Raw genomic sequence first — 8,241 nt, 5'->3', positions numbered from 1 at the left:
TAGGAGGGGGGAGGGAGGGTATGTTTGAAAAACACAAGGTAGCCCAAATTTGACATTCCTGCTGCTAAGAATAAAGCATGTTTTCCTGAAGTGCTATTTATAGAGCTCATGTTGGGCCCCCAGACACACGTCACTGAGGCCACAGTGTGTGTGTGTGTGTGTGTGTGTGTGTGTGTGTGTGTGTGTGTGTGTGTGTGTGTGTGTGTGTGTCTGTCGCAATCAGAGTGCGAGGGAGGTTGTTTTAAAAACTGAGATGAGGAAACACAAAGAGTAAAATGCAGCTTCAGCAGGCGTGTGTGCGTCTGTCAGGTGTTTGTGTGGTTAAGAAACGTTAAACAACGGAAACACACTTTCTCTGCAGGGTTGCAGTGTGTCTGCGTCGGTGTGCGTCTCTTTTTGTTTCTGTTGTTTGCTCTCCGACGGAGTCCATATCGGGTTCTATCAAACACCCGGAGAGGAAGGAAAGGTGCTAGCGCTGACGGCTGCTCTTCGACTCGGCCTTTTTGGACGCCTACACACATTATGACACTCCGACGTCACTTCCACGGCGCTATTTATAAGCCTTTGTGTCTTTTTAGGAACAGCGTGGGTTTGCTTTTCATCGGTGACTCACTGAGTGGAGGGAGGAGGGAGGGAGGAGGGAGGGGTGGAAAAGGCAAAAAAGCACAGATGGATTCCAGCGTGGAGAAACTAACTGAGCAATCAATGACATTTACTTTCAGGCATCTACTTTCTGTGCAACTAAATATATGGTAGTGTTGAATTTGAATCAGTGAAGCAGAGGCTCAACGTTCTGTTCATCACTGAAGGAAGATGGTGGACACGTAACTAATTGGCTCTTTTCTCTCTTGTTTTTCAGGAGGTCTTCTGGTGAGAAAACTGAATTACTTTTGAAGCTGCAAAGAGATCTACAAGCACTTTCCCCTGAAGAGAAGTTAGTATTTACTATTTTTAATATTTAACATGTCGTTAACCGAGATTTACTGAAATTTCTACAAACTCTGCAAGTCAATAAGTGTTTTTCTTTATCCTTTTTCTGTCCTCTCCAGATCACTTACGGATTCTCCTGACTTTAGATGAACCAGACAGAAGAACAATGCACAGCAACATCAGTGTTTTCCCAAAATGGCAAAAGGAGAGACAGATCTCTGATGTTATCCACTAAAGCTCCCCTTTTATTTCCACTTCCTACTTCCTGTTTCCAGCCTGGCTCTACCGTCAGTCTATTTCAGCAATGGACGGGTACTTCCTGTTTCTGTGAACTCGTTGGCAGCCCTCAAAGGTTCAACTATAATGCCTGGTAGATTTGGGACCTCGTAACCCTCCTGACCCCCTCTCCCCTCCCCTCCACCCCCCTTCTCCTCCCTCTTCCAAACCACAGAAGAGCTTCACCGTAATGGAGGCTCGTGAATCAGCTGCCACCGGGCAGAAATGCTCAAATAAGGAACCAGTGAAGGAGAAGGCACCTCTGCAAAGGAAGTGGGCATCTGAACCTTCTGCTAACAGCAAACGAAGCACTTTTGCTGACCCGGAGGCGAAACACCGCGAGAGTTTGCCGTGTGGTGCCACCGGGGGATCAGCACCTCAGCAGAAGTACGCACTCACAGGGAACTCTGGAAAGCTGCTATCTGGACCGTCTGCAGTTGGGGCTATAGGAGGCCCTTCATCTCAAGACCCCCAAGGACCCTTTGCTCAGGGGTTCCCGAGGGGATACTCCTACCAACTGGCCCAGCCGTACCCTCAGCATCCACAAACTGAGCGCTTCCTCTCAGGAGCCAAACCACAGCCAGGCCTCGAGCCTCATGCCTGGCCTTTTGCTGGCCAGTTGCCTTCGGATGACCTGTACCCCGTTGGACATCCGGGCCACACTCACCCACATGGGGCTGGAGCCGGTAGGTTTCCCCGGCAGAAATCCCCCAGTTTACCCAGCTCCTTTGGACAGTATTCTCAGTCGGGCCCCGAGCCCGGAGACGAGGGTTACGGCAAGAAAGAGCAAAAGCCGAAAAAGCCCGGTAAGTACATCTGTAACTACTGCGGTCGAGCCTGCGCCAAGCCCAGCGTCTTGAAGAAGCACATCCGCTCACATACTGGAGAGAGGCCATACCCATGTGTGCCCTGTGGCTTCTCCTTCAAAACCAAGAGCAACCTTTACAAGCACCGCAAGTCCCACGCTCACGCTATCAAAGCTGGACTCGTACCGTTTTCAGAGCTGGCTGTGGCCCGTAGCGGGGACATCGACCAGGCGTCCGCTGTGGGCGAGGCCGAGGTCCACTCAGATGGAGAGCAGAGTACGGACACGGACGAGGAAGGCGTGGAGGGCTCCACCATGCTGACAGACAAAGACAGCCCCATCCCGCAGATCTCCTTTGAAGCTGACAAGAATACAGGTCATTTCCTCTCTTTGAGACATATTTAGAGAAAGTCCCCATTTAAAATGGACGGATGACGAATCCTCCATCTGGACTTCTGTCTAGTTTACGAAATCTACTGGAGTTCAATCAATAGATGTTAATCTTTCTGATGCATATACTGTTTGGTGTGAAAAATTTTCTTATTGGTCAGAATGTGCCAATTCACAACAAATCGATTAGATTTTTATTGTTGCCTGCCAACTTTTTGACTGAAATCTTTACTCAGTGCTAATCTGTTGTCTGAATGCTGTATTTATTCCTATCTTTACTCTTTCTTTCTATACAGGTGGTGCCGAACCAGCGTATGCAGACTCAGCTGAAGAGCTGCCCATGGGATCTATGAAAGTGCCTATCCTTATTGTGCCCAAGCCTGGCGGAGTCCCCTCCACGGGGATGGAGTGCCCACCCTTTCACGACATGAAGGGGTCCCACCACATGTTGTCATCACAGGCGGGAGGAAGAGCACATTCACTTGACGACTCGCCCACCATCAAACAGCGTCTGGCCCTGAGGCTGACCGAGAAGAAAGGGCAGGACTCTGACCTCGCCATGTCCCAGTCCCTGAACCTCCTCAGTCCTCACAGCAAAGGCAGCACGGACTCCGGCTACTTCTCACGCTCTGAGAGCGCAGAGCAGCAGATCAGCCCTCCAAATACTAACGTCAAGACATACGAAGAGATTATGTTCGGTCGGACTTGGTACTACCGGCCCAACTCCAGGTCGAGACAGTCCATCACGCTAAGCATGGCGGGGGCAGATCCCATCAGCCTCGCCAGCTTAAAGCAACCAGGTGCTATTCTGGACATGGGGAAGATCGCCGAGGATCATCTCTCTTTCAGAGGAGATGTAGGAATCTCTGGAGATCCCAAGCACTATCCAACAGGACCCTGTCAAAGCAGTACAGGACTCCTGGAGCCTCCATCAGACTCTGGGCCTCTCATTAGGAGTAACTCCATGCCAACCTCCTCCCCTCCTAACCTCAGCGTCCCCCCGGGGATTCGAGGCAGCCAATCCTTCGATAACATGGTGGCACCGGACGACGTGTTCTTCCCACCAGGCCATCCCAGACTCACGAGACAGAGTGCGTTTGAACATTCAGCCAATGAAGCCCATGTAGGGGAGGCGGAGGGTTATGGACACATGCCCAAGCACTTGGCTTCACCTCTCGGGATGAAGATGGGTGATCACAGCCCCGGAGTCCCAGAGCACATCGCCTACAGCCCGTATGGTACTAAAGTTAGCATGTCGGAAATAGCTACAAGGAAAAGGAGGAAAGAGAAGAGTGTTGGGGACGATGAGGACAGCCCGGGGCACTGCGACAGCAGCTGTAGTGGTTCAGTGGAGATGATAGGGGACTACGAGTTCAAGCAGGGGAGTCTTGATGGCTCCAGAACCACCCCAACAGGAAAAGGCTCCCTCCATAGTGCTCACAGCCAGTCTGACAGCTTCGACACCTGTGCCAGCATGTGCTCTGAGGACATCGCCCTGTTTACGGACTCTGAGGGCAGGAAGGCAGCAGGGAACGTCATATCAGTCATCCAGCACACCAACTCCCTCAGCCGTCCGAATTCCTTCGACAAGTCAGAGTCCTTCGAGCAGCCGGGATATCAGCCATCAGACAAAGCTCCATCGAGCCAGTACTCTGAGCAGTCCGACTCAGAGATCTTTGAAGATGCTCTGAGTCCTGAATCCGCCCTTCTGAGGACGGAGAGCATGGAGCAGCAGCTGCAAAGCGACAGCGACCTGGCATCTCTTTCATCTTCATCGGCAGCAGCCTCGCCCGGCCAGCCCTACCACATCCCGCACAAACTAGTCCGACAACCCAACATCCAAGTTCCTGAGATCAGGGTAACGACGGAGGAGCCCGACAAGCCAGAGAAGGACGCCGAAGCTCCAATGACCAAGGAGCCGGAGAAGCAGCAGCAGCATGTCGAGGAGTTCCAGCTGCCGCAGAGGAGTGACACGCTCTCACAGATGCCGTCAGAAAAGCTCCCGCCCAAGAAGAAGAGGCTGCGCCTGGCAGATATGGAGCACTCGTCTGGGGAGTCGAGCTTTGAGTCGACCTGCACCAGCCTGTCTCGCAGCCCCAGTCAGGAGAGTAACCTGTCCTACTCGTCTTCGCTTTCCATGTCCTTTGACAGAGACGAAGGCCTCAAGTCGGTCTCACCGACCAAACAGGTACCCGTTGTGTGATCAGTAATTTCAAGCATTTTTAATAACATCTGCAAAAAAAATTCTCAAACAAGTGTGAAACATCCTTTTGCGTTTCTTTACCAGGACGACTCGTCCGTCTCCAGTAGCGGAGCAAAGCAGTCGGAGTTCCTGACTGTGCCCGGCAGTGGTTATTCCAGCCACCACCAGCAGAGGGAGATGAGGAGGTCTTCGTCAGAGCAGGCACCGTGCACGCTCCCCACAGAGTTACCCGAGATGCGCAGCAAGTCCTTCGACTATGGCAGCTTGTCGTCCTCCAGGCAGGGAGAGCTGTACTCCAGCGCCTCTGCGATGAAGGAACGTCGGCGGGGATATCTTGTTCGACAGGTAGCATAAAAACTATCGTACTATTGCAATTCGTAAAAAAAACCCACCTATGAACCATGACCCTTGGTAGAGGAAAAAGGGGGCATTGGGACTGCACCAAGGCAAGAAAAGTCTCTAAATTTCATTTCAGTACAACTGACCCAGTTTCTTTCCACCCTTCAAACTTCTCACAGGCCTCACTGAGTGTTTATCCAGAGGCGGTCGCCCAGGACCCGGGGGGTGCTGAGATGTCAATCAAACAGGAGAGTCTGGAACACGGGGCGTGGCCTGGATCTCCCCACAGCAGCAGCGACATGGCCAGCAGAACCAAGAGGGCTGGCAGTAGCACTGGTGGTAAGCCGTGCATGAAAACTCAAGTCATAGATGCTTTGTCAATGAGGATACTTTCCCAAAACATGTATTTAAAGTTTTGTATCTTGATGTTTTGAGGGCTTTTCTATGCTCAATAAACGATGCAGGTTTTAAAGTGTGTGTTTCGACCACGTTCTATCATGTTGTTTTTTTTGCAGAGAAGAATTTAATTTCAAACTGCAATCTCATGTTTGATGCCCAGGTGCAGCGTTTCACCAGCACCAACAGCACCACCAGCACATCCTTCAGCAGAGTATCAGTGAGGACAGCCTGCAAGACGAACCTCTCTACAGCAGGTAGGAACATATGGGTTTATCTAAAAGTACGAATTCGTTACTGCAACTGGTTCTACTATCACAGTATTATTTTTCACTTACTGTGATATTTTTCATATTAGGTCCCAGCAGCACCGCCTGCAGGCCCAGGGCTCGTCATCTGACGGAGAACATCCAGGTCATGAGGTCATGAACAAGGACATGATCCAGCAGTACCAGAGCGGCCCTCCTTATCTGTCCTTCTCGCAGCCAGGTCTGTTCTGGAGTCAGGAGGCCGAGCAGACACCCCGACAGCAGCAGACCCTGCAGGCTCAGCAGCAGCTCCAGAAACTCCACATCAGATCACCGGGGAACCTGCCTGGACACCCACTGCACAAACAACCACCGCTCCACCCGCTGCACCAAATCCACGACAAACCACCGTATGACGGGAAGTCAGACAACCCGAGCTCTCAGAATTACGCTCCCCCGTTCTCATCTCGCTCTTCTCCTCTGTCCCAGCAATCACAGCCAAACTTAGGCTCTCTCTCCTCCAAGCTCTGCCTGCCCAACGCCACCAAGCCCTCCATGCTCCTGCAGCAGATCCAACCCGTCTTTGCCACCCAGAACCTGAGCTCCCAGGCCTCTTTGCCTGGTCTGCTGGTCCCCGTGCGGATCCAAACCCATGTGCCATCGTTTGGTAGTGTTATGTACACCAGTGTTAGCCATCTGATCGCTTCCCATGGTAGTGGAGTACCCGGGTTAGGCTCAGCCAGGCCCGGTGGTGCTGACAACAGCAACATGTCTCCTCCAGTCGGTGCTGCGAGTGTCAGCAAGCTGCCCGGAGGAGGAGGCATTGGTGGGGCCGGTTTCAACCTATCACACTTCCTCGGGCAGACTGATGGCACTCTGCCACGGTACCCTCTCTGGAAGAGTCCAGACTCACTGCCAGAACAACATCTGAACACTGGGATCCCTCTGTCGCTAACATCCGGCACCATATCCACCACGGACGCCTCGGGATCGGGCATCGGAGGAAGCAAGCGTATGCTCTCCCCCGCCAGCTCGCTGGAGCTCTTCATCGAGACCAAGCAGCAGAAGCGAGTGAAGGAGGAGAGGATGTACGGACAGATCGTCAAGGAGATGAGTGCGGTGGAGCTGAGTGGGACTGAGAGCAGCAGTAAGCTTGAGAAGGGTCCGGGACGAGGTCAGAGACTGAAGGGTGAAGGCTCCATGGACGACTCCGAACGGATGTCCTCGTCTCCTCCACTCGCTGACTTCCCAGTCGCCACCAAGATTGCCATCCCCGTCCGTTCCTCCGCCCCCCACCTCCCCGATGTCCCTCGAGCTGAGAGCTTCACCCCTCCTCTGCAGATCGTCACCAACCGGTCCCCGGTTTCAGGAGGCCGAGACTCCCCAGAGGAGCTGGACGTGGACGATTCAGCCCCAGAGCGCAACTCCAGCCCCGAGTCCATGGTGTCCTCCAACGATGCCGAAGACACCGACAACACGAAGCAGCCCCCAGCCGGTAAAGTCCCGGTCAGCATGCTTGTGCAGCTCGCTGCCAATCAGAGTGCCGGATCAGCCGAAGCCGTGGGTCAGACGCTGCTGCTCACCGATGTGGCGGATGTCCAGCAGTTCTTCCAGTTCCCCAGCCTGCGCACCATGAGCCGGGTCAGCTGGTGCTTCCTGAACTACACCAAACCCAACAGCAGGCAGGCCGCTGTGAGCGGCTCCGTCTACAGCTCCTGGTGCGTCAGCTCCTACAACCCCAACCCTCTGAATCTCAGCACCAAGGCTGCTCTGGCTCTGCTGAGGTCCAAACAGAGGAGGAACCCCGATCTGATGTACTCAACGGCAGCCATGTCACCACCCAGCTCAGGAAAACTGGTGTCGTCTGTGGCCTGGAAGCTGAGGTTGGATCAGGTACGTTGTGGAGGATGTGACACTCGGATCCAAACAGTGAGGAAGCACGAAGAGTGTTCATATCTTCTGTCTTACCGTCTCTTGTCTCCGTAGTTGAAGCCAGAGCTGATGCCAGTCGATGTCGGTAATTTCGGGAGGAAGATGAAGGGCGTGGTGTCGTGGGACCGCTCGAAGGAGGAGCAGGTGGAGAAGGAGGTGTCGGTCAAACCAGCCGCCAATGAACCGACACGCATCAAGATCTTCGAAGGCGGGTACGTCTGACTAACACACACAGTTCAGTTCAACAGCTGCAGGCCAGTGAAGGTTCACAATAAATCCTATGATGTACCAAAAGTTATCTCGTGACCGAGATGAACAGGAAACATATTTTACCTTCATATACATGAAGACATATAATAAAGGTTTAAATGCAGTCGATCACATAAACAGGTTGTTTTTATACTTCATCTGAGACCAGTTTGGTAAAGACGGGAAGATTTTTACCAATGAGTCTCAATAAGCAAGGTAATTATTGATTTGGTTACACGTTTGGTATCTCAGAAGGATATTCGATGACATTTGTTGCACAGATTGTTTGTTTGTTTGTAATGAATTAACCCTAAAACACTGTACCATTGAATTGAGGTCAGGTTTTTGTTGGTCAGTTGTTTTCTGTTGCCTCGAGATAGAAATGCACCAACAATGATCTCATTTCATTTTAAGACCAACACGGCTCAGATGGGTCAAGTACATCTGCGAGATTCGCAAAGATACTTGCGTGT

At 52.3% G+C, this 8,241-nt stretch overlaps 1 protein-coding gene across 4 annotated transcripts in view; it reads left to right on the top strand.

Moving 5' to 3' along the window:
* hivep2a (HIVEP zinc finger 2a) overlaps window positions 1-8,241 on the top strand; it is a 46,237-nt gene that overhangs the window by 19,397 nt on the left and 18,599 nt on the right. For 2 of the 4 annotated variants that reach the window (XM_069177481.1, XM_069177482.1), the window contains exons 2-9: window positions 860-934; window positions 1,050-2,387; window positions 2,698-4,589; window positions 4,689-4,949; window positions 5,123-5,282; window positions 5,503-5,596; window positions 5,698-7,480; window positions 7,574-7,731. In XM_069177481.1, coding sequence (XP_069033582.1) covers window positions 1,397-2,387; window positions 2,698-4,589; window positions 4,689-4,949; window positions 5,123-5,282; window positions 5,503-5,596; window positions 5,698-7,480; window positions 7,574-7,731 — 5,339 coding nt within the window. In that variant the 5' untranslated portion in view covers window positions 860-934; window positions 1,050-1,396. Of the gene's footprint in view, window positions 1-731; window positions 753-859; window positions 935-1,049; window positions 2,388-2,697; window positions 4,590-4,688; window positions 4,950-5,122; window positions 5,283-5,502; window positions 5,597-5,697; window positions 7,481-7,573; window positions 7,732-8,241 lie in introns of those variants that run through there. The other 2 variants (XM_069177484.1, XM_069177483.1) reach the window with 2 other exon arrangements.

The sequence above is a fragment of the Embiotoca jacksoni genome, unplaced genomic scaffold (genome assembly GCF_022577435.1).
Source record: "Embiotoca jacksoni isolate LCO1_2020_lvr unplaced genomic scaffold, fEmbJac1.0.p SCAF_73, whole genome shotgun sequence".
Lineage (NCBI taxonomy): Eukaryota > Metazoa > Chordata > Actinopteri > Embiotocidae > Embiotoca > Embiotoca jacksoni.
Note: the sequence above shows the minus strand (reverse complement) of the source record. Positions and strands in the feature narration are given on the sequence as shown.